Here is a 26,453-nt window from a genome sequence, read left to right as displayed (position 1 = left end):
TCGCCTTTTGCTTTTTGTTGTGTCCCAAATCTGCCATTTACCATCCCCAAACATGCCATTTTCCGTCGCTCGTCGTGCGTCGCCCGTCGTGCGTCGCCCATCAAATGGGTTGCACAGGACCTGCAAAAGCCGGGGTTTAACAAATGACAATTTGATGATTCCATTTACTTTTTAGGATCTTTTCCCAATAAGGCAAGTAAAGATCCTGCAATACCAGTCATGGCACTAATAGGCCTTCGTAAATGATAAATCCATTCATTTCAAAATCGTTTTTTAAAGTAGTCACAACTCTCACGGGTGTCCAAGCTGGTCAGCAAAATGATGTTCGTCATGTCATTTCTCATTTTTCTTTCAATTTTTAGTGAGTTGACCGATGAATTTTTGAAACGTTCTCACCCACAGCAGACCACGCCTAAAATGAAGGAAATTTCACTGCCCGGAAAAGTAGCCATTTTGAAAATCCGTCCCTCTGCAAAACAGCTAAATAGTGCCACTTTCGACCCCAATTTGCATCCAAATTGCTCAGAACTAGAAGCTCTGAGTCCGGGCCAGAGGTTCAGTGCTATATTTCTTAATTCAATCCCCCAATCCCATGGCTCTCAGGACTTTCTAATATAGAATATTTCAAGTGTATAACTTCTATTAATGAGTTCGACAGACACATTTCTGGCCTATTTGCGTGGGTCACCCGTAATCACATATATATCTCTGTGATCCATGCATATCGCCTAGCTGCTGACATGTGTCTGTTGATGTGGAGACATAAAGAGCGCCATCTACGGGCTCTGTGAATCGGTGCGTAATTCGTTGTTTCGAATTAGTAATTCATTAAAACGAATTAGTGTCAGGCTGAAAATTTCTACCTCATCGACACGATTGGGCTTTCGTATACTGTTCAGCTGAAAAAGTCGAATCAAAATTTACGCAGATCCACTTTTTAGTTCATTCGAATTCTTATTTATGAATTTTGGAATTCTATAGTATAAATAACTTTCTCTAAATTAAGAAATTCTTCCTCAGAAAATCAGCTTGCCAAAATGGTTCTGGCTGCAAAATGGATTTCTCGCACGGTTACTTTTATTCGTGAAGCAATCCAGAACTAACTGGTTAAACCAATTCAAAACTAGCGAAAGTGTCCTCCTCACTTTTGTCGATCTTTTAAATCCAAGTTAAAAGCTAAGATTTGGAAAATAATTCGGTAGTAAGGCCTATCTCCAACACATAAGGCGGACTACTGACCACATTTCACCGGAATTTGATGATTTTATGTACCTGCGATCTGACTGAATTATTTTGGGATGTGTAACTAGGAAAACGACTACAAACGGAAAAAACCTGCGAGAAAAAGCATGGACTGGAAACTTAATGCACTTAAAGCCTGGACTCGAACCAGGGCTCCATTGGTGCAAAGGGAGGAAAGAATTTGCTACGCTTTCAAACGCCTTGAGATTCCACTGACCGTTAGAAATTTTCACTGCCTCATTTTGACCTGGATCTAGCGGTACTAAGTACTGGCCATTCGCACGCTGAGGCCATAAGCATCTAGCCTAGAACTAACGGCTTGTACAATCGATTCATAATCGCTTTGTCTAAGCGCATGGTAACACAGCACGCGGAAAATTACGTAAGCAACATACGAGAATCACTGAACCGGTTATATTTATTGTGATGTACTGTAGTGAACACATCATGAATAGGCTAGGCATATGCATTTAAGTCTAATAGAGCAGTCAAGCTTGTCTGTTCAGTTTAGCCGGATATATTATCTTTCATTTCATACTCGAGTTCGAGTCAGCGCCACCCAGCCCTACGAATTAAAACTACTACATGTACATGTACATAGGCGACGAGGACACACCCTTTCAACTTCAGGTAGGTACAATCAAGGACCGCTTTCGAGCCAACTCGTACCTTGGATAACTTGTACCATGGGCAACTCGTACCTCAAGTTAAGACCACTCGCTCATGTTATCAATTCGATTACAATTTTCTTGTTCTTCCTTTTCAGCATGCTTAAGATCAGATTTGACAAACATATCAAAGAAAAATCTTCATAAATCTCCTGGAGAGATCTCGAGCGCCAGCGTGATTTTTGCCTGTAGGGGTTTTCCTGAAGATATACCCCATATATATTTGGGGTTTTCCTGAAGATATACCCCATATATATTTGCAATGGACGTTTACAATGACACACACGATCATGCCAAAAGTGCAAAAAAAATTTCAAAGAGACATTGAGCCATTTCATGCAACAGGGTCATTAGAAGTGAGTATCGTACCTTGACATATCACAAACTGATTTTTATTGACACCATTAAACCATACTAAATTTTACACTATTCGAATATCAACTGGACTTTCGGTTATGCAATGTGTTGCTGTGACAGAATAAATTCAGAGCGAACCTGATTTTTAAGTTCGTGAGTCTTGCTTTAAAAATTTTTTGCAAGCTAATGACCATCAGGATGGCCTTTAGTTCAACGCTGGCCCCATATTTATGTGTTTCACATTCTTGTGTAAACCCCGATTGCAAGAACATCATGATTTGTTTTGCACGAAGAAAGGAAATAACGAATGTTCACTGCTCGAAAAATGCTACTGCATATTTGATTACATAAGATCAGTGACAAAATAATCCAACAAACGTCTGTTTCCATCACAAAAGCTCACTGGCGTTCCAAGTGTACGACCCTGAACAATAAGGAAAACTAAGTTGTGGGAGGAAACATTCGTGTATACAGTCGACTCTCGACTGTACGAAACTTTTGGGACTTTTTAAATTAGGTCGTATCATCCAAACCTCGTCTTAAGCAAAAGCTGCTATCCCGCTCGTCGCATGTATCAACGATCGAATGTAGGGTTAAGCGTGCATCATGCACAAGTATGCACGTACGTGTGGTTGTCTGAACAATTAATAAAATGCAAGAACAGAGGAAGCAGACATTCCACCAGTCAAGTCGAGTTAGAGCGATGCCGTGTCACGTCCCCGCACGCCGTGATGAGATCTACATGTACATGTACAACGCAAGCAGGTGAGTACATTAACATTTTAGTTGGTAACCAACACCAGTGCTGCGCTTGTTGCACATAAAAATGGGCAGAAATCAGCTGTTGGTGGTGTGGACAGTAGAGGGCGAATATTGAGTATATTTTAATTAGAAACGGCGTGTGGGTTTGGCGAAAAAATATTTAATTTAGAAAGGATGCAATTTTTTCTTCAAAAATTGTGGATGTTATTTTCTTAAACACGTTTGGACTGAAAACCAAAGTTTAGTCATGGTTTCTGATGGAAATTTAAAATGTGAATTTATAAAACTTTCCAAATCGGATCGGGCGATATTTTCTTAAAATGGAAATTTATAAAATATTCAAAATCGGATGGGGCGATATATTTCATGTTGAGGTGGAAGAGAGTAACTTTTTTTTTTACTTTTCAAAATTGTTTTCCTGAGGGAGTTTAGTCCGGGGAAATTTTTTTTTGGGGGGGAGGGACAGTGGGTGTATTCTATTACGTAGGTTTATCAATCTGAAGATGATTTATCTCTTTTGAAATTGTAGTGGCTCTGGAAAGAGCCATTCTGGTTTTTGGAGTTCTTCAAAAGAAGTCTGTTATTTTCTTCTTGGACAGTTTGCTGTGCTGCTTCTGGGTCAGGTGGTCAATGATCTTCATCTTCATCGGATTAAAGCCACCTGAAGAAAAGCAAGGGGAAGAAGAAATACTGAACTTTGGGTCTTGCTTTCATCTGATCACTCTGATGTCCATCAACCAACGCATTGAGTTCATCCACACTGCAGTACATCTGTACCTGAACAACAGATAGTCAGGGGTGATGTAACTTCTAGAAAATTTGGTATTTCATCTGGTGTCCCACAGGGTTCCTGTTTGGCCCCCTTTTTTTTAACCTGATAAGTAACCAGATTCCCAGGTAGCGGAGCTACAGAGAGTTCAGAATGCTTGTGCCAGACTTGTGTGTAACTCCGCCAAATACTGCCACATTTCCCCCATGCTGGTTACATTACACTGGTTGCGTGTTCGACAAAGAATTGTATTTAAAATACTTTTGATTACATTTAAGGCCTTGCATGGCTTAGCACCAGGTTAAATCTCTGAATTACTAGTCACTAAATCCCAGCCACAGTCTTTGTAGTTCACAAGACAGGCTGATCCTTAGCCACCCCTATCGTAGATTCAAGGCTACCCTCGGAGACCATGCATTTGTTTGTGTAGCCCCTTAGGCTTGGAACAATCTGCCCTTTCATGTGAGAAATGCCAAGTTCGTTGACGCATTCAAGATTGTTCTAAAACTCATTTCTTCAAAGAAGCCTTTTCCAACTCCTAGTTTTACACCTGAGCTAGTGATGAGTATTGTCATGCGCAGTCGAGTATATTTGTATAGTATCTGGGCAATATAAAACGTTCCTTATTATTTATTATATCATATCTTTTGTCCCCTCTACTTTTTTTCTGAATCCTTGGTAAACAATGTAGGCGAGTGGAGCTACATTTGGTTCAATATGTTAGGTAAAAATTGCAGATCAAAAAAATGGAATAAATTTTTCAAAAGCACCTGATAAAAATTAGTTGAAGTGGTCAGAAATTGCCTTAGATTGCATCACAAAACATCTAGAATCCAAAATGTCCCATCCCGGTCTTTAAGCGGGCCTCAGATCCCCCCTAGCTGTTAGGGCTTGGCTCTCGTATCAGTTCCATTCGGGTTGACGGAAAAGGATATATTGAACGACGTGCGTCATATATTATGCTCAGAAAGTGTACAATGTACACTACGTAGTTCGTATTTCATGCGTCAGGCGTGCATTTCATGCACATGACGTTGCTCTACGTGGCCTCCTTTTCCGTCTACCTTCTAATCAAGGTTATGTTCCCCCACTTTCGAAAAGTGATTGACGCCCGTAGACATGTTATCACTTTCAAATAGCTAATAAACCAATGCAAGGCGAAATTAGTGACGTACGTGTCCGTTGCTCTCACTATTTCCTTGTAGTACATGTCGCCTAAAGAGACATAGGCATTCAATCATACGAACTGATCGAGTTTTCCTTACATATTGAAAACTGCTCACTCTCATATACATTACCATATCTAAACTATTGAATCCAGCACTCTCCCCCCCCCAAAAAAAAAATCACTGCTGTTCATCCCATCAAACTCGGCTGCAAATCACCCCCAGCAGAGGGCATTAACAGTAGAAGCTGGCGATAATTCACACGTGGATCTTCAAGAGCAGTCATCCAATCAGTATAAATATAGTAATATGAGATTAGAGAGTGACCCTAAACGTACATAAAACATCCCCAAGAGCTCCCCAACTCTTAGAGGAAGTAGTCTTAAATACGCCCAGATCTTAACATCAGTAAAAGAACAAAAAGGTATCCTAACTGTTGATTGACTTCAATGAAAACGCACTTTAACAGTCAACATTCAACACAATTGTAAAGAAAACCCTATTCGAGTGAACACCAAAGAAACGAACCCAACCCTAGTGACCCTGACCAACTCAATAATACCAGGATGATTTTGTTATTCCATCTACTGATGCTGGCAAAACAAGTTGAACTGTTCAAGAAAATGTGAAATTTTAGAGTTCAACTAAAACTATTGCGTAACTAACCAATATAGATAATAGTCTACAAGTATATTTCAAGAGAAACAAAATGTAAACTATTTCACTTGATGATACCCTGGAGATAGAAATGGGGCTTTATCTTCATGCACTCTCGAATCATAGCAACAAACAATGTGATAAATAACTGTATTGCACGGTCCATATCAAAGAGCAAAACAACACATAAAAACACTCTGCTGGCAAACAACTCTGCAACAAAGTACAGAATCGTCTCTGTCAGGAAAGAAATCTTTGAAAATCTCAAGCCCGGGGCCTGATATTATATTACATATCATAGGATGCACAGTAGTAGCCTTGAAGAGCCATGTACATTGATACGCAACGACGTCTCTCAGTAAGTCTGCTGCGAGTTGAATTTGAATAAAAATATGGTATACTTAGTTATATCATTGCGTATAAACATATTTTGAATTTCCGAGGCTAAAGACAGCGCACCTCGTCATTTAGGGCAAGCTTTTGCATAGCGACCATCATCGCTGGAATGGACTGCTTCCCTTGTGAACAGGGGCAATGGTGTCTCTTAGGCTAAGCAAACGCTTGCCCTGAATCACGAGTGATAGCTACAGTATCTTTGGTATAGAGAATTCAAATTGTAGTGTCCACGTGATTTAAAGGACTCGGTTTACCAGATGTTATTGAAACAGTGGCGTAAATCTGTGCTGGAAATTGGCTGGGATTGGAAATTGGGAAAGGTGGGGGGATGACTTGCCTGACCTTGGAAATTTGAAAAGCTGGGGGGAGGCCAGTTACCAGTGCAGCCCGTCTAACCAGGTAATTAATCCATTTTCTGATGGGCTCTCGACCAAACAGAAGACTGGATTTGGTCTCACGGGACCCTTGTTAACATAAAATATGGACACACAATATTCCATTATACACGAGGGCGTAAGGTTGGAGGGTATAAGGTACAGGAAAGTACCATTTTATGTATGTTTTGTGTATTATAGTGGGTGATATCATTATTACAGCTTGAAAGAACAAAGTGTTTTGCTCTGCAGGAATTTTATTTACATTTGTGTATAGGCATAGTGTATTTTTAAAGTACTGTACATCTTCCCTAACCACTAAGGGTGGGTGTTAAAATTATATTGAGATCGGAGGGTTGATGACTGTCACGTTTAAAATAAATAAATAATAATAAGAATTAAAAGAAACGAGAAATATAATGTAAAATTGAAAATCAAGAAATACAGAACTAAGGAAACACAAATTCAGTACCCAAAGAGGAAGGCGGCTTGTGGCTCCCTTATTACACACAGGAATACCCTCTTGAACTGTTTACCCTTACGTATATACCAGGCATTACAAGTGCTATACACACTCAAGACTATTGTTACCTAACACATCCCCCCCAGAAGTCTGTAACGAATTCCTGAGATTCCGATCAAACAATGACCAACACAAAGGTGGGGGGTTCTCTCCGTCCCACATCTTGCTTCAAATGTTTACGTACGCGCTCCACTCCAGAGGGGATCGATAGAAGACAAACAACCGGGCATGTTCCTTGTCTAATCACCCACTGATCTATCGGTCCGAAAATTCGCGGGGTTTTCAACTAGTCGCGTGCATAGGCTATAATTCCCCATACAATAAAATTTGCATGTCTATAGTACAGCGCGAAACCATAAGGTTTCGTCGATACACGAATAGCGTAACAGCCTTAAAACGTGCACTGCACTAAAGAAATCGTACACACTGTACAAAACTGTAACGATAAGTACAGTACACTGTTCAATCCACAGTTCTCTCATCCCAAGAATAAAAGAATCCAAGCCAGTTAACGCAATTCGATTATAGTTACGTACGTCTTACTGAACAGATCGTCATGTGCAGCCTATGTGGAAAGTATTGTGGCATGAACTTGAAGCTGGCGTTTGGAGAGTTTGGAGATGTCCGGATGGTCTGAACATCATTGCAAAGTCCAGGAGAGTTCGTTTTAATCTGGCAACATCGCAACCTTTTCAATCATTAGACCCTCTGTGAGAAAATGCCAAATTGTTTACTACCGGTAAGTCTGTAAATAAGATGATGAGATTGCGTGCTGTCGTTCGACACTGCGTAAAAGGAATGGCAGTAACGGTATAAACTTTCCAGAGACGTCAACTATTTCAGTTGCCCCTTCTGAGCTTTTTATTCGCATAAAATAAATAACAAAATCTTCGAAATGACCATGATGTTAAAAGTACAGCATATCAAGCACAGTTACTTTCAAACACATTAAAACAATCGACTTAATATAACAGTCGAAAGGGGTGTTGATTTGCCTTTTTCTGCTTGGTTTTTCATTTTCACGAGTATCCATCTTTACATTCTCAATGTAAATAGAATACTGCAAGAGTGAAGGCATCACAAAACCGATTTTAAATTTTCATTAGTCTCAAACTAATCGTCCTTAACTATCGCTGTCTTCCTCTTTATCTGGTTACTCATCTTCTTGAAACAGTCCATCATATTTAGCTGTGTGTTCAGGCATTACTCTGTTTAAGGCTTTGTTTACTTCCATGCCCCTGTTTACTTCGTCTTGAATGTCTTCCAAAATATCCCGGTATCATTATCTTCTAGATACACGTAACTTGACGAAAAGTCTTTGTACCTGTTGAAAACGATTTGCTTAACTGTCCAAAGGGTCTTCCTATTGGCCTTTTCCCTGGCTTGATCTGCACGCATACCCCTTTTGATATACTTTTTAAAACATTTTTTCACTCAAAATTTCGCCATTCGCCTCCACTGACTCGTTTAACCAATCTGAATAGGTGACACTGTCTTTCAAATCTGAAGTAGACTCATTCTCATCCAAAGATTTGTCATATCTCCATTTCTGCGTCCGATTCATCGTCTTCGATAATCGTCATTTCACCCTGCGTAGATTCAGTTCCACAAATTCCTGGTCCAAATTCTTCAAATCTACGCCTTTTGAAATCGGATTCAGAATAACACGTCAGGCTATTTAGAGTGAAGAACTTCAGGAACAGTGTCAACTTCAACCTTTTGGATTCTTCTGCTCCATGCCCATTTCCCACGTCTCCGAAGGTTATATCTCCGCCCAAATCCTTTTTCACACCAATTACAAGAATGGGATTTGACTGCAGAAATAACATTCAAGTCGACCCTATGAAGGACAATCTTCAAATGACAAGAAACAGATGAAATAGTTGAATGTAACTGCTTATTTCACTGTTCATTTACTCATTTCACTGCTCATATGAATAACGTGTATCCACTCTTCATGTTAATGAGGGTCCCATGGGGCCAAATCTAGCCTTCTGATTGGTCGAGAACCCGTCAGAAATTGGATTAATTACCTGGTTAGACTAGCTGCACTACTGATGTTCCTGATAAAGATGTAATGTGTGAATCTTACCTCAGAATGGCACATTTAAAGCTATTAAAATTGCTTTCCCTTTTTAGTGATATTATAAACATTTTAGTCATTAGGAAATCCTAAAAATCTTCACAATCTGCTTTAATATTTTTGCTCAAAAAAGTGTATGTATGGGGGATATACACCCCCATCCCCGGGATTTACGCCCATATTCAAATTTAACTGGCAAAAGGCGTAAAGTCTCCTTTCCATACGGGCGTCAACGCTTCGCTCGGCTCCCAGCAACTGACAAGGACGCTGGCAAGGGCTGACGGCTTTGCCCTGTGGTTTAATTAACAAAATTGGTTACATTGTGTAAGACTTGTGACCGCGAGGTTATCACGTCCTGTTAATGAAGCGTTGTTCAAATTTTTTGGGGGAGGGGATGCGCCAATGGTAATGCTTTAGCACGGACAGTGTTTCGCTATATGATAAAAACATGGCTTTGTACACAGTCGCAGTGTTGTAATTTATCTTTTCACTAAGTACCACAAACCTCGTGTCTTTTGGCAGTACCCCACAAATCATTGGTTATCTTGATCAATTTTAGATGAACAAAAAAGTGTAGTGAGAATATTTTCAATGCAATGAGGAAGAAAAAGAAAATAATATCTAATTGATAACCGCTGCTTGTGTAACGCATTGAGCGAGCTCGCGCGCCCCGCAGAAATTTGCCCACAATGCTCTGCGCGTCGTTAGCTGTGATCCCCGTGAGGTATTTCCTTCACTAAAATTGTGCTAGGCCATCAGCCCTTCCCAGCCCTCTGTTCGTGCGCTAGGTGACGAGCGAACGTCAACACTGGCGCCACTTTGCGTGCATTCGTCAAAATCGCTCGCGAGGCAATTTTGAGGGCCGAACGCAACTCACACGTGTGTTATATTAACGGAGCCGATTTTTGTGTCTGTGGAAGTGGAACGCATTAACGCATCGTCTACACTACGCACCCAAAAAACTTGCATATGGAAAGGCGGGGAACCAGCGTTTTGTTGCAAACTTTCGTTTTCGTTTTGGTTCATTCTATTTCTGTTTGGTGCTTTCAATGCGTTCTTGGCATCTTCTGATGCTTGATGGATTCAAATTAGTACAAGTTGATCTGCGTCAAACGTATGGTAATGCCTTTCTTTTCTAATTCGTTTTGGGCAATCATTTTCATTAACTGTCTGATTGAGGTATTCTTAATTTTTCCTTCCTTTTTTGTAGGGTTTTCTTTTAAAAAGATTGGGTCTGTGTAATATAAAACAAACCAACCAGGAATTTAATGAAATGAAAAGAGCTGTGGAATGTTCTTTTTCACTTTATATCTCTTGGGAAGGGTGATAGAATTTTCTTCGTCACCGATGATCTTTTGTGATATTTGATTGATCATAATATGTAGCCTTTTATAGAAAGACTACAATAAGCACGAGGCCAAACTTAGATATTCAGCGCTACTGTTTCAAAGCCAACTCATCAGAACACTTTCACAGAGTGATGAACATGTATTGTATACATTGGGATACCTCAGACTTTTAATGGATAATGCAAGCCCTGCCTTAAAAATGATATGGCCTTCCCATCGATGAAGAAAATGCCCAACAACTGTTCTTTTATGTCACCTAGGAAACTTATATGGCCGATGTGATAATTCAAGTTGAAAGTATACCTTAGACAAAGACAAAGCATGGTCATTCCATTTTTCAATTTACATTGAATGAACCATTAAAATCAGGTGGAAGACTTGTACATTCAAACAGCTTCCTGCATGCTACAAAGTCATCATGCCTTAGCTTTCCTTACGGGCATTTTAGCCTATACTTTGTGAACCCCATGGAAGATTTCATATGCCTCCATTTATTTTCTTTTGTGGTAATCTTTCATGTTTGTGCCTGTTGTGCCTTTTCTATACGAGATTTGTTCTTCAAATTCGTCTTGTTGTCACTCTAACACCTTTTAAAATTGTTCTACACCTAATGTTATAACAAGTTTTAAAATTAAGCTGCGCAGAAACGTCACATAATCAAATCAAATTGTTGCATTCGTCTGTCAATTTTAAATTGATTATTTTAATTTATTCCTTTCTTTGCAGGTTCTTGACTGATAACAAGCAGAATGGATTCAGTGGTAGTGTTTGTGGCTATTTGGTGGACTGCTAACATGGTGGCCACCATAGCCTCGAAGACAGCAATAAGTGGCACCAAACCTGACACCATTGAGAGTATGACTACTTGGACACCAGCTTTAAAAGATCTTAGATGGCTTGAATTGACTATGCTGCAACACGTCCTCGGTGCGCTGTTCTCCAACACGTGGCTCTTTGCCGTTCGTGGTGCGACTGCCTTCCCTGTTGCTTCTGTCAATCGCAAACACATGCTACTAGCAGCTATCGGCAATGTGATCGGAAATCTCGCCACCAATGCGGCTTTTGCTGCAGTTAGCTCAAGTCTGACTCAAGTCATCAAATCTTGTGAACCGATCTTCACCTTTGTTTTTACACTGCTATTTTACAAGGGTAAGGGAAACTTGAACTGCTCTTTGTTCATATCGATCATCGCCATGGTTCTGGGGACGTGTATGTTCATCTCTGGAGAGCTATCCTTTAACATCTGGGGACTTACTGCCGCAGTTATTTCGAACATTGCTTTTCCGATACGCAACATCTATCTGAAGAAGTTGGGAGAGTTGTGGGAAGGTCCTCTTCAGAAATTTGCAGCAATCTCCAACTTCAGTGTCTTGATTCTGCTTCCATTTGCAGTCGTTTACAGCCAAAGCATGAGTGCATTACTCCCCATCGAGAGTTATACTTCTGCCATCTTTCATTTAATTTACAATGCTGCCTCCTTAACAGTGCTTCAAGAATGTAGTCCCTTGGTACATGCAATACTGAACCTCTCAAAAAGAATGTTTGTTATTCTTGCAAATATGATAGTCTTTTCTTCTCCGTTCACCTTATCGACGATTGCTGGTCTTGTATTTATTTCCACGGGACATTACATTCACCAGATAAGCCGCGGTTCCCTGCCGATGATCAGTAGGCGATTAGTCAAGAAGTGTCTCCCTCTTGCGATCGTTATAGTCTCGTCATCTTTGTATTTGTTTGTATTCATGTACTCCACTAAGCCCGTGATAAACCTGTTACAAATACGACAAACAGCCTACACCCCCCAACTAGCAACTACTGCTTGGGTCTATGAAAGACCAATACCGCACAACGTTGTGGAAAATATTAACTCATTTCAGACAAAGAACCCCGGATTGACAGTGACAGTATTCTGCGGTTCATCCCAGTGTATGCAGGCAGTACAGGATTTACGTAACCCAGGTGTCACGGTCAAATTTCTAGTGCTCACGGATATTGTCAAGAACACAACTCTGGAGCACTGGTTAGTTCGACATCCACTCCACAAGGTTGTGACGGGTGTGAGCTTTGAAGATCACGTTTACGAAGCGGTTAGGCTAGCCTTGTTGTGGCATTATGGTGGTGTTCATTTTAACCCCTTGGTTAAACTTGACCAGTTCACTATCCCTAAGGTCAATGGGGCATGGGTTAGTATTGATACAAATATCACAAGGAGCACGCGCGGAATTCTCAGCGTTTCCCAGTTTCGAGTTCAGAGCACTTTCATAGCGAATCTTACTGAGGCTTTCTGTCGTGAATATTCTCGGAATGTTACCAAAGTAAATCCACGACTGTCGCCTAAGTTTGATTTTGAGGCAGTTGTTAACGATATTTACAACCTATCCTGCACGTCTAGGAAACTTTGCCCCGAGGGCGTCGCAATTAATCTCTCGAGAATCCCTTTTGGAAATAAAATGAGACGCCACTTTGGTACACTTTCATACGACAAACGAGTACGGGTACTAGAATATCTAAATATCGGGGACGAGATACAGGGCATTCCTGGGCTTCAATTCTTACCTTTCATGGATCACCTCCTTGAACGATATAAACTTGGAGAATCAAAAGGAGAACATCATATCCGTGCTTTCTTCAACGCTTGGTGGGGAGAACCAACAATGATGTGGCCACCACCGACAAATATTGATCCCATTATGTTGTCCATGCACATAGCTCCTCAAATCAGGTCTGTTATATTGAAAAATGTCACCTATCTGCAGTCTAAAGCACCGATAGGGTGCAGAGATAATAACACTCTGGCATTTTTGAGGAGAAACAACGTCGATGCTTACCTTTCAGGCTGTTTGACACTCTTTATTAAGAGTCCAAACATTCAGCAAAAAAAGTCGGGGAAAATATTCTTGGTTGACTTGAGAGAAAAGTATGAGCGCCTACTTCCTTTAAGAATAGCACAGGAAGCAATTCGGCGTTACCACCTTATTATCGGTCAGGGCAGGACAAACAGCGTGGAACGTTTCCAGACAGCTTACAAGTTGCTTGAAGAATACTCGGAGGCACGGCTTGTTATCACACAACGTATCCACTGCGCATTGCCATGTGTTGCCATGGGAATACCAGTTATTTTCTTCAACAGCGAGTACATGCCTGGTGGTAACGTACCTGGCCACGGAAAAACTCCTTCCCCACGGGTGTCGGGACTTACACCTCTCTTTCACACCCTGGATGCTTATCAAATGTCCGAAATATCAATGGTTCAATGGCTACGCAATTTTAACTGGGAAACCCCACCACCAAACCCTGGTGTAAGCTTACGCATGCGTCTTCTGGCCTCAAACTGGAACTTGATTCGACAGGACCAAGCTTTGTACGACAGCGCGCGAAGATTTGGTCTGTTACCCGTGTCAGCTCCTGCCAAAAAGACTCCACAACAATTAATATTTCATGTCATTGTAAACAGTAACCGTACCAGCCTCGAGTGGCCAAAATGGCGGACCATTGAATCCCTTTTCTATCACCATCCTCATTCTAGGGTAATTGTTCACAGTAACAGTTTAAAGGAGAGCCAATTCGATGTATTAACGGAAGCTGGTTATGATGTTGAAATACTCAGTCTTGATGCTAGTATAGATGCTGTCTTATCAAATGGTGCAAGTAAAACAAAAAATCAGAAGAAACCCGAAAATAATTTTAACGAAACCCTGGCAAAGCTAGCCATACTGTTCCACTGGGGTGGGGTGTACATCGACGCAAATGTTATCCTCTTGAGACAACTTGATTTCTCGATGACAAATACTCTAATTTGGTCAAATGAAAAGCGGGATTCCTTCGATCTTTCTGTTATGAAGTTTCGGAGAGGTCATCCTTTCTTGAAGGCTGCTATTCAGAAAGGATCTGATTTACAAGCATTCCCACGAGGCAAACACAGTTCTACATTTATGGCATCTATATTTCACAGCTGGTCTAACAACTTAGAAAGCAGTTACAGAATTCACGCTTTGGCGTTAAAATCTTCGTTGAAGAAGTTTAATTCCAAAAATGCCAATGAGTGCTCAAAAACTGTACCCGGAACAGTTGATGACTCTTACATTAAACAGCTCCAACGTGAGGTATTTGGGGCTAAAGTTATGGGCTTAAATAACTCTAGCAAACTGAAAAGAGGAACTGTCTGTAAGCATTTACTCAATTCATTTTGTGTTTTATGTAACAATATCTACTAACATGCACAAGGTACATCTTTGTTTGTATGCGCCATTTTGGTACTCATAAATAAATTGTTCTTCTGCTATGGTTTGTTTCTTTACCACAATTGAGTCACTGGGTCGATTGATCCCAAATGCCAGTAAGGCCTCAGTATGCAAGATTTCTGTTCACTCTAGAGCTTCTCTCTAACGTGTACCTCTGTTGGTGTTTTGGTTACTAGTACATTTTAAGCACGCAGGAAAACTCGGACTAGATTAGTCCGTTTGAATGCATCAAGGAAATTAAACTCAGTGGAAAAACTGGAATTGCATTGTGCCACATTATTTTGTACAATGATCCCTATTTTACTTGATTCAATACTCAGTACAGGTTCAGAGGGGAAAGTTCCGGAATGAATGAGAATTTATTTGTGTTTATAATGCGGATATTCATTTCCGATCATTTTATTTTGATTTGTCACGATGTTGCTGTAAAATAGTTTCTTTCCCAGCAACAGTTACAGGTGGTAGCGTTTATGTATATTATTTGTTTTCTTTTGTATGTATTTAATTGAATGATTTGTTGTGAAAAGTTTGATAAAAAAAGAAAAAAGCACTTGAAGAGTCTTGCATAAACCTGTAAATTAAAAAAAAATTGTATAAGGTGGTGTGGTGTCGAAAAAAATAATCCAACTTTTTGATGTGTTTGTTATAATAACGTATTTATCACGATGTGTTTTGGATCACTTGTTTACGGTGGCACTTTATAATTCTCATCTTTTGGAGAAGTTTATCTCTGAGAATAGCCGACTGTCGTAGAGTTCTGTGTTTGAGTCATTAACAAAAAAGACCATTGAACATTCCTGAATTGTGCGTTAATTAGATATGAATACTTAATGATAAAGATTCAAGTTTTGCATTATTGTTTAACTGTCCATGAGGAGAGGGCAGGAAAGTATCTCAACTGAAGTCGAAATTGTACACATCTGATCACCAATGTTTCCACTGAGTAACAAAACTCCATCATGTACAAAATGGGCATTCCAGGATTTAATATAATTTTTATAAAACTCTAAATCAAAAATGTTTTGCCACTTCGTGAAAACACCGACGTTACACGTTACATATAAACTGACAAAGTTTGCATTGATCTTGTCAGAGTATTGTCATGCTTCATATTGGAAAATATTTGTGCCCCTTTAGGCAAATTTAATCTCTGGTGTGTAATGAAACTAAATGACGAGGGAACGTGATCATCTCCAATTGTCTTCATAAGTTTCCAATCTGATGCTTTCATCGTTTGTTTTTAACTTGGCAAAATACGTGTTTCTTGTCCAGAGGGGTTTGTGATCAAAAATTGCATTTCAAATTAAACTTGTTTTTTGTGTATGTTGTACGAGCCCATAGAGGGTACCAGTGGCCGCGATAACGCCATCAGTACTGACTTACTATTTCAAAGATGGGTTTGCGCCGGGGAGATGTAAATTAATTTGGATTTTGCCCTGCCCGACGTGTATGGAAACTGTATATTCGGTGTATGCCCCCGAAGGCTTGTGAAAAAAAACTCAAGCGTACTCGGGTGGGACTCGACGTCTGCACTATAGTAAGCTGTAAGACGTCTGCACTAGTAAGCAGGAGGTCGTGGGTTCGAGTCCCACCCGAGTACGCTTGTAGGTTTTTTCACAAGCCTTCGGGGGCAAACACTGAGTATACAGTGTTAAATACACGTTGGGCAGAAGGAAGTCTGCCAACCGATACAGATATTCCATCTTGTCCTCTCAATTTCACCTTGAAATCCAGAAATACTAGACGTGCTGTGGATAACAAAATGTTTATTAAATGTATTGTTAAGGGGCAATTACCACTTGGTTTAAGTTTCAGAAAATATGACGTGATGGTTTTTGAGGGTGTGTATGCCATGGTGGATAGACCAATGAGAACAGGTTGTCCAGCACATCAGCATTATTTATGGGGCTATCAAGTAACGTTACTGTTTAAAAGACTTCTGTGAGCCAACCTGCAACTAAAGTCATGTCTAATTTGGAGTATACAGCAGATTTCATCATAGGTATACCCTCAAAATAACGTTGAATCACTTCGTCTCTTATGAAAACCGTTAAGGAATCAAACATTGTAAATAATGTATTATTTACATTCCGTTCTGTGGGATATCGTGCAGGGACAGACAGAAATATTACATAGGATATAGTCACGCTGTAAAGATACGTCTAGAGTAACTAAGTTATCGAGAAAAACAATCTACCCCAACAAAAGTCTACTTTGTTAATTTATTTATGTAATCAAAATGGTATTATTTCATATACACGTCACTTAACTGATGTCAGGATATTATTTCTTCTTTCAAGTGGAGTTCAGCGCAACTGCAAATACGAATACGTGTACATCTTCTAGTTCTATTGCTAAATTGAGAGTCAGGCATGGTGGATCGATCGAACAAAGACATGTACATGTGAAACAATCAAGGGTCAAAGTTAAAAATACAACTGCGCAATCGTGACCAAAAAAAAAAAAAAAACCACGGGCGACGCACGACGGACGACACACGACGGGCGACGCACGACGGCAGATATGGAATTCCATAACATGGCGTTTCATGTCGTTTGTGGAACTCCTCGACCATTTTTTAAGAGGCTTGGAACACATTCAAAACGGACGGCAATTATGAAATGGGGCGAAGTGGAGATGGGGCGAAGTGGGGATGGAGCCGAGTGGTTAGGGGCAACGTGGAAATGGGGCGAAGTGACTGTAACCCATTGACGCCATTGCATCGCATTCCGCCTACAACGAATTTCGGAAACAACGAACGATTCTACTTGGTCTCGCGGATTTCGTAATAACGAGAGTCGACTGTATAGAGGCTTTTAGGGTCCTACACTCTCGTCATGATATATTCACGATGGAATATCCTTATTTTGGTTGGCAAAATATATTTCCAATAGTATTTTGTTCATTAGCGTAGGTACTGTACGGATTCTTGGGTCCATTTAATCACCTACATGCACCCCACAGTATTGTCTACGTATACAGTCGGTGCACACTGTAAACATAAATACACGAGAAGAATCTCCAATACATGATGTCCAAATGCCCCAAACTACTGCCTTTTAATTTGACCTGTTGCACTTTAACCTATAAGCATGTTTGATAGTGGCATGTAGAGTTTTCACCCACAAGTAGTGAACCTGATTTTAACAAATTAACTGAACAGTTGAATGCTTTTGGCATGAAAGGGGTACATAGTTTCCGTGTACTGATTGTTGTAATTTTGCCCACAAAAAGAAGTTTTCGTTCTTGAATTCACTCCTTAGCCTTCTTCAGAAATCCATACTTTCCTTTTCGTCTGTTTTGGGCTCCGGATTATTCACGTAGCTGCAGGTATTAGGTTCTTGTTTCAAATCATCGCCTAAAGAGTCTTCATAGATACCACTGTCTTCAATTAATTTGTAACCTTTTTTTCGTGGCCAAAAAATCTGCAAGATCCTGCAATGGAGACAAAAATATTATTGAAATATGATTTGTGGTGGAATGGATACAAGAATAAAGTCTGTTTATTGTAGAGTGAGAAAATAACAAGATTATCTTCAAACCTCACTCTTGTAAACCACTCATATTCGTTAAAAAAATGTTCGTAAATGTTCTGACTAGGCCCATTTCTTTAGTAACTGAGGCTTCTAAAAATCACACTCAAGTGTGCTGAGCTTCATTACATATTATATTTAGCGCCGACGAAGGAGCCCTGCGTACTGGTATATGAATACATGACGCTACAAAGCTATAGCAATTGTAAGTGTTTTTCGGGGGAAACACATTAAAAAGGAGTTAGACGGTTTCCTTTTCATTAAAAAGCCAATTCAGGTTCTGGACTTCATTATTTCCTGGTTTTTCTTCACTTTATTGTACCCTGTTTAATTCTGAATTCAGAAAGGGGATGATTTTCAAACGATTATAAGGTTTCCTTTCCGAATTCATATACATGTATTATAGGTCAGTGCTTGTTTATTCAAAGGGAAAGGACACAGTCAAATAAGAAGCATGAATTCATTTGTAGCTTAATATTTGACATAATAAAGTAAGGATAAAGTACACTACTTACAGTACGATACCACTTGGAATGAAGGACAGGCCAGATAAAACATAGAAGATGGCAGGTGACATGTAGGATACGGTAGCTGCGTAGATGCTAGGTGTCATAAGAGAAGAAGCAAACCCTGATAAATTGTCCATGCAAGCAACAATAGCGAAAGCTGCACCTGGGAGGGGATAAAAGAAAGTGATAAGGTAGAATCAGAGGCGTAACTGGATCATTCCATGAGGTTGGGGCACAATTTGTGATGGTGTCCATTGTCACGTGGGTTCCGTAAAAATGAACAGCTATTTCCCAGCCTGTGGATTCCAAATTATACATCTTGCAAAGCTGAATACAGAGGTATGTGTTACTTTTACAGAGTAAATGACCTCTACAGTTCATGACAGGTGGTTAAAGTTACCCATGTAACAAGGATACCGTCACAAATTGTGCCCCGACCTCATGCAATGACCCAACTATGGATGGACGGGGGAGCCATTGGGGCATGTACCACTCAGTGGAAGTCCGTCCTGGGCCCAGGTAGCCCTATTCATGGTGTCGCCAGGAGGAACCACTTTTTTAGGGGGATTTTCTGGGGGTGCAAAGCACTCAAAAATACACCTAGAAGGGGTCAACTTAGCGGTTTTCCTTAAGCATCTTGGTGATTTTCATCCATTTCACCTCCATTTTGCATTTCTTTCGCTTTTTAAAATCTTACTCTTCCCTTTTTCATTTTCAATTTTTTTACTAGGGAGGCAGTGCCTCCCTTGCCCCGTCTTGCGACGCCCTTACCTCTTTTTCAAATTTTGAAACTTACGCAACATATTACAACTACAGCTCCTTTGCTTTGAAAACCTGTAGGCCTATGTACACTTCTGAGTGACTACTCAGAAATTCCACCCTAATTAAGTACGCCACTAGACAGAATAAATAACCAATCAGCTATAACCCTCATCACATTTGTTTAGATAAATGAGTACTCACCAATTTCGCTTGGATTTACAAGTTTGGAGAGGACTGACCGTGCGATCGGAACTGCCATCCCTCGAAGAGCACCTACGCCATTCGCTGAAAGATAGACAATTAGTGAGAACAATTAACTCGATCAGGAATACACTAAGTCCATCTTCAGAAAGTGCTGAATTTATTCATCAACTATTGATGAATTGTATTTAATTGTAATTTTATATAGGAACGTATGCATTTTGCATGCGGAACCAGGACGACCGATTCAACCGATGCGTCTGACACTGCTCATATTGACCTATGAAATTCGAAGAACAGTATAAAATGGGGACAAGGTATCCCTGTCGGCTCTCCAGGGATCACACAACTGTCCCCGCACACATGGGGAAAACACAGGATATGCAAGACATTGATAATCGCAGACACTGAGAACCAGACTCATTTTAACAAGTTTGCGGAGGATATTTGTGCAATCTAATTTCCCAAAATCTGTCAAAACTGTATATAAAGAACAGTTTAACTGGACAGTTTCAAAAAACGGGGGCGCATTTCTGATAATTCTAGTAGGCCATTCACGTCATAACGCATAGCCTATTTTTCCTTTTTTTTCTGTCAAAAACATCTGTGTATTTATCGGATGGACTATCTGCTCAATCAAAAAGTTTCCAGGATAGAAATGCATCTCTGGGAAGCTCCGCCCTCGATGGTGGACACTTACCTACGAAGATTAATAACGTCGTTTTCGCCACACTCATAACAACGTTAGAAGCAAGAAGACTCAGACAGCTAATCTGCATAATGAAATACTCCCCCAAGCAGAAGGAAAACAGTTTTGTACCAACCACCATTCCTGCAGAAAACAGGTTCACCAAGTTTAGTTTATGGGACAGCTGAAATCTTAGGAGAATCAGAATACGTAATCGGACTTTTGGAGTAAGGTTCCCTTAATCCATTCAGAACTGAGTGAAGTTAAGAAACCTAAGCTTACCTAGAGAGCCGGTAACAAAACCAAATGATCCTGCCAATCCTGCAGTTACAGCAGACCAGCAGAACGGTTTAGCTGTGCCGTACAGAATGAAGATGGACATGACTCCATTGATATTCAGCATGACAAAGAACAAGAAGAGATCTAGGAGAAGCATCTGCCATCGACGGCCGTTCTCATTGAACCTGAAAAGATTCATCACACTCCTTGTAGCATCTTTGATCCCTTTGCGATGTTCCGGAACGTTTTCACGGTCTACTGTCTCAATCAGAATGCATGGAGTGGTAATGTAAATCAAGCATAAAACATTGAACCCAAGTGCCATTGCCAAAGGTGGGATGGGCCCGATATCTTGCAATAAGTAACCAGCACCAACTTGGACAAAACCACCGACGAAAAACACTAACATCTCTGCCACTGCTATTCGCATAGTTCTGTGATTCTCAGACGAAATGTCACTGATATACGAGAGGCATCCAGCAAACAGCAACCCGAAGCCACCGGTAACTCCTTGCAAGAATTCACCAACAAACAGAACTGGTAATGGGAGTTTGTAGTGAACGGTGAGAACATATACAGTTTCCTGACAGATGTAACCGATAACTGGAATGACTAAACATAGCTTCCTACCTAGTCGATCGCTCACTGTGCCAAGGGTAATTGAACTCACTACAATAGGTATATTCATAGCAGTTGTCAAGTACAGAATCCAAAGAGAGGCCTGTGACTGGATTTCATCCTCCATAGTGCCGCCATCGCTGTTGTTGGCTTGGCACCTGGAGAATTCCTCTTGCTTGGTAATGTTGAACATCGATTCACCAAGTCGTCCTTTCAGGTAGAATGGCCGAATTAGTCCAATGGAAATGTATCCGACTACCGCCAATGCAACGACGGGTTCTACCGTAACCCATCGGCGCCGCGCCCTCTCGCGATCAGACATCGTTTTCGCTGGTAAGATGGGAGTTAGTTCTGTCTGCCTGTCTGCCATTCCTCAGTTTCAGAGGCGAGCTTCAACAAATAAAGAAAAATGCATCATTGACCAATTCTCCAACTGCATCTTTTTCACCATTTAGATCGCTCACATAAATCATTTATAAATCACAGCGGAGAGAAACAGCATCGATACAGCTTTTACTCCGTCTAATAATAATTACATAAATTGTGTGCAGCAGCGTAAGATGAGCGCATTTTGTTTTCTGTACCTCCACAGGTATACCGATTTACGCTCTTGGGTGGAGAGCTGCCATGGCAGTGCAGTGTCTACGCCCAGCTAGAACACAAGCACCGCGCAATGGTACACACTTACATTTGACCGACATTCCATCGCACACGAGAATATCACAGCCATAAGGACGACGCTGCTCAGAGCGTGTACGGTTTCCACATTTAGTACAGTGATGCAAACGATTCCTACGCTTACCAAATAAAAGAGGCTACGAATTCATTCCAGTTGGACTTGTTCCCATGTAGATGTATACCTACGGGGCACTGTGCTGCTTCTTCGAAGATGCCAAACGGAATTTAAAGCCTTGTAATTTAACTTCAAATGGGCTTCGATCCATTTATCTGAAGGGAAGTTATACGAGCACCTGTTTACAATGCCAAATCGTAAACTTATAAAATGAATGTCCACTTAAACGGAACACTGGTTAAAATAATCCTACCTTGAATGTAAAACAAGGGCCTGTTGACGACAAGTAAAAATTCAAAGCTAGTTTTGTTCTTTATACGCAACCTTCACGTCATTCTTTTGCTATATTGCGTATGAAAATGGTATGAAAATACGCCCGCACAAATCTCAATGGTTACATCTACACCATTCCGACCACTATGATCTGGGGCACAAAGTTCAAGTATTCAGCTCTGAATTTAGAAGATAAGCGAAATCAAACAAAATGACATAAAGGCTACTGCAAACGTCTCTCAGTTATATGCCACACAAAGTTTTCTTTTAATAGCACAAAACGGCGCACTTTAGTTTTTTTTCTTTTGAGCCGCACAATAAATAAAACACTTCATTGAGATCTGATATCTTCAAAACCCTCATAAAAATAATCAGTGAGAAATTTATGATTAAATCAATTACTTACAAACATGGAAACAAAGTCACATTAACTCTTGCTTAACTTTGAATAACAAGAACTGGATAGTTTGATTCTAGAGATTATTTCAAATCAGTTACGTGATGGTTGTCTCTAAATGTTTTATCGTGTATCCTGCAATTATGTTGCATTATACAAAATGTTAATGGGTGAACGGTATTTAAAGTGACAATAATTTCAATGAACATTCAATTTGTCACCGAATGAAACTATTCTTTCCATAGCACAAATCCTTTCTATGGTGTCGGGCAGTGCGCAAACTAAAGTATCCACAAGGGATGAGGTAGCCGTTTGCCGATTGTCTTTAAAGATTGCACCTTATCTCAAAATAATAGTCTTGCCCCCTCTGCTGTCAGTCAAGAGATTTTTCTGTCTATTGAGAGGCACAGTTAAGTTTATATCTTTTTCTGTTCAAGTTGTGATTCCAAATTTCGAACACATTCCTGAAAAAAGGGTTAATCGTTTACTTATTAACATTCACTTATACAACAATAAATCATCAAAGAAACTGAGATTTTCTCCGTGGGTTGACAACACAGTTTGCTCATGAATATGGAAATTTTCAGTTGCATAATTAACCTTATGACGCACAATACCCTTAAAAGAGCAAAACCGAAATTCAAAATGCTGAGGTTAATTGAAACAAAAAGGTTTGTTTTCAAGGGTTGTGGTGAAATAATTCCATTGCTTGGAGACCGTATAAGTGTGAAACATTTTCAACAGATCGAAAGGATAAACTGATCTGACAGCATTTATAGTAAGATCAGGAAATCATTCACCATAACCATAGGGTGTATCGATCTACGGGGAATGGTGTATACCATAGGGTGTTCAATCTACAGGGATGGTGTATACCATAGGGTGTATCAATCTACCGGGAATGGTGTATACCATAGGGTGTTCAATCTACAGGGATGGTGTATACCATAGGGTGTTCAATCTACAGGGACGGTGTATACCATAGGGTGTATCAATCTACCGGGAATGGTGTATACCATAGGGTGTTCAATCTACAGGGATGGTGTATACCATAGGGTGTATCAATCTACCGGGATGGTGTATACCATAGGGTGTATCAATCTACAGGGATGGTGTATACCATAGGGTGTATCAATCTACGGGGAATGGTGTATACCATAGGGTGTATCAATCTACCGGGAATGTTGTATACCATAGGGTGTTCAATCTACAGGGATGGTGTATACCATAGGGTGTATCAATCTACGGGGAATGGTGTATACCATAGGGTGTATCAATCTACCGGGAATGTTGTATACCATAGGGTGTTCAATTTACAGGGATGGTGTATACCATAGGGTGTATCAATCTACGGGGAATGGTGTATACCATAGGGTGTATCAATCTACCGGGAATGTTGTATACCATAGGGTGTTCAATCTACAGGGATGGTGTATACCATAGGGTGTATCAATCTACGGGGAATGGTGTATACCATAGGGTGTATCAATCTACCGGGAATGGTGTATAATTACATTTCCCACACTTTAGGCCGGGAGGATGGGACATTTCATCTTTCTACTTTTCAGTGATGCAAAAAAATTTGTAAGTTTGAGGTAACAGTGCTGGTACTGTCTGTAAGCCAAAATTTTCAAAATACATGTAACAATGAAGACGTTATACAAATAGCACACAAACTTGAAAAATACATGTTCAGGCACAAAAACACGCAGTGTAGAAAAGGTGTACATGTACATAGCATCTTTGTCGTGCACAGCACCCGCAGTATAATGTTAAGTGGTGTCCAGCCACACCCAACTCTCTTTCTCCCCCGCTGTTTCCACAATTTCCACAACCGGATAATTTCAAAACTTTTTACTTTCTCAGATATATCCCATTGGGCGCCCTTAGGACTTTATTAGTAAAAAAATATCAAACTAAAATAAATACATGTATGACGAAACTAGTATATATAAAACGAAACAAATAATTAAAGTACGAAAGAAATATCAAGAAACATAAATACAATACGAAACCAATCTATATTTGGACAAAAGTACATTTAAAGACAAAAGTGATTTATATAAGACGAAAACTAATAAATATACGACCAAACTCATATAAACGACGAAAAGAACAAAACTAATATATATCGGACAAAACTCATATATATAGGATGAAAGGACTGGTAATAAAAATTGAACGAAAATAAAAAATATAAAATGAAAAAAATTAATAGGACGAAGCGCCGCCACCTCGACGCCAGACCGGTTGTGATATTCGAGCAAAATGTAAAATATATAGAACCAAAACGTTAACTATGCAGAACGAAAACTTAAAAATATATAAGACGAAGCGTCATCCACGATGTCGCTCGTAACTGGAATCATGATACAGAGCTTTTTCAATTGTACCGAAGTGATTTGGAGCCATTATTATTCCGAAGTGTTAGGACCATACGGAACAATTGACCAAGCCGCAAAGCAAATGTAGGCCACACTGGAACGTTGCTACATGGTTGCTGCCTGGTCATCCCGATTGTGATTGACCACGTTCTTGACTGCCAGTGTCAAGCATTACGTAACACGGACACCAGAAGCAGTTGGCCTAGGCCCATTGCCAGTGGGTATTCATGTAACATTAGAAGCAACAAATTCATGGAAAGCAGGCTTTTTCAGGAGGTAACTACTTCTCGTACACGAACGTTCACATTTTCCAACTCTCGAGGCATGGTTCATGATCAGAGCTCCACTCGTTTCGATAAAATCTCTATAGGCCTAACTAGTAAAACACGAGTGTCGGGGAAAGAGTTCCATAAGAGTTACGGACAACACTAATTTTCTATTAAAATGGTGTAACAGCAGTCAGAAAGTGATTACATGTCCCAAAAAGTGAAATTTAGCAAGGAAAATGCCGAAGCATTTACTTAGACAAGTCTCTCAGGTTTGTGCACAGGAGCATCAAGTGTTGTCCGTATACCTCTTTCCGTGTCGAGCATGGCGCGCGCGCGGGCACAACGTCCGCGACCGGTCGGCAATATTATTTTATTTCGTCTTACATATTTTACGTTTTCGTTCTACATTATTATTTTACATTTTGCCCCATAGCTCAACTGGTCTGGCGTTGAGGTGGCGGCGCTTCGTCCTATTAGTTTCCTTCTATATTTTTTAGTTTCGTTCTATATGTTTAGTTTCGTTCTATATTTATTACTTTCATTTTGTCCTAATTTTTTTTTGTTCTATATTTATTAGTTTCGTCATTTATGTAGATGAGTTTAGTCGTATATGTATGAATTTTCCTCCTATATAAATCACCTTTGTCCTTTAAATGTACTTTTGTCGCATATATACATTGGTTTCCTATTATTTATTTCTTTCGTCCTTTATATGTTTGTTTCGTTTTAGATTTATTTAAATAAGTTTCGTCATATATGTATTATTTAATTTTCGTTTGATTTGTTTGGACTAATAAAGTCATAAAGGGCGCCTCCCATATTTTTCTACAAGAAACTTCGGACTTACCTTCTGGTGGTAATTTTTTGCACTTACATACAGCCAGCCATAAAACGCTCCATGAATGTATGAGTGGAAAACTCGCTATAAAGGAGAAATAGCTCGACAAGTGAATATTTTTCCTCCCTATGTTAGACCTTCGAAAACAATTTGACAACAGAGGTGGGTCCAGGATTTTTTGCTGGGAGGGAGGGGTTTTAAAATTTGTATTCGAACAAGAAGGAGGAGGGTTACTCCATGCAGTCGTTGTCGTTGGTGAAACCACTTCATCTCTTTTATTTTGCCCTCAAACGTACACTCAAAAGTTGTAAACGTAGGCCGC

General features: G+C 40.0%; 3 protein-coding genes across 5 annotated transcripts; 2 read left to right on the top strand and 1 right to left on the bottom strand.

The window, feature by feature from the left end:
- Positions 1-1,626: 1,626 nt before the first annotated feature.
- On the top strand, positions 1,627-15,389 carry LOC110980597 (uncharacterized). 2 transcript variants are annotated; one of them, XM_022237436.2, is made up of 2 exons: positions 1,627-1,872; positions 11,073-15,389. In XM_022237436.2, exon 2 carries the CDS (start codon positions 11,096-11,098, stop codon positions 14,558-14,560), a length of 3,465 nt encoding a protein of 1,154 aa, XP_022093128.2. In that variant the 5' UTR covers positions 1,627-1,872; positions 11,073-11,095; the 3' UTR covers positions 14,561-15,389. The 2 variants fall into 2 exon arrangements, with proteins under 2 accessions (XP_022093128.2, XP_022093129.2); XM_022237437.2 differs by lacking the exon at positions 1,627-1,872 and adding an exon at positions 6,491-7,653.
- On the top strand, positions 1,890-5,109 carry LOC147800744 (uncharacterized). Its single transcript, XM_087141921.1, has 2 exons — positions 1,890-3,032; positions 3,629-5,109. The coding sequence occupies exons 1-2, from the start codon at positions 2,920-2,922 to the stop codon at positions 3,819-3,821; spliced, it is 306 nt and encodes a 101-aa protein (XP_086998047.1). The 5' UTR covers positions 1,890-2,919; the 3' UTR covers positions 3,822-5,109.
- Positions 15,390-17,621: 2,232 nt separating the features above from the next.
- On the bottom strand, positions 17,622-22,381 carry LOC110980494 (proton-coupled folate transporter-like). 2 transcript variants are annotated; one of them, XM_022237210.2, is made up of 7 exons: positions 22,224-22,381; positions 21,980-22,125; positions 20,563-21,567; positions 20,293-20,424; positions 19,593-19,676; positions 18,636-18,792; positions 17,622-18,022 (listed from the first exon to the last, which is right to left on the bottom strand). In XM_022237210.2, exons 3-7 carry the CDS (start codon positions 21,545-21,547, stop codon positions 17,857-17,859), a joined length of 1,524 nt encoding a protein of 507 aa, XP_022092902.1. In that variant the 5' UTR covers positions 21,548-21,567; positions 21,980-22,125; positions 22,224-22,381; the 3' UTR covers positions 17,622-17,856. The 2 variants fall into 2 exon arrangements, with proteins under 2 accessions (XP_022092902.1, XP_022092900.1); XM_022237208.2 differs by lacking the exon at positions 21,980-22,125 and having other exon boundaries at positions 22,224-22,380.
- Positions 22,382-26,453: the final 4,072 nt, after the last annotated feature.

The sequence above is a fragment of the Acanthaster planci genome, linkage group LG01 (assembly GCF_054643075.1).
Source record: "Acanthaster planci isolate LZ-2023a linkage group LG01, COTS_SCS, whole genome shotgun sequence".
NCBI lineage: Eukaryota > Metazoa > Echinodermata > Asteroidea > Valvatida > Acanthasteridae > Acanthaster > Acanthaster planci.
The sequence above is the reverse complement of the archived record's forward strand: the minus strand, read 5'-3'. Positions and strand labels throughout refer to the sequence as shown.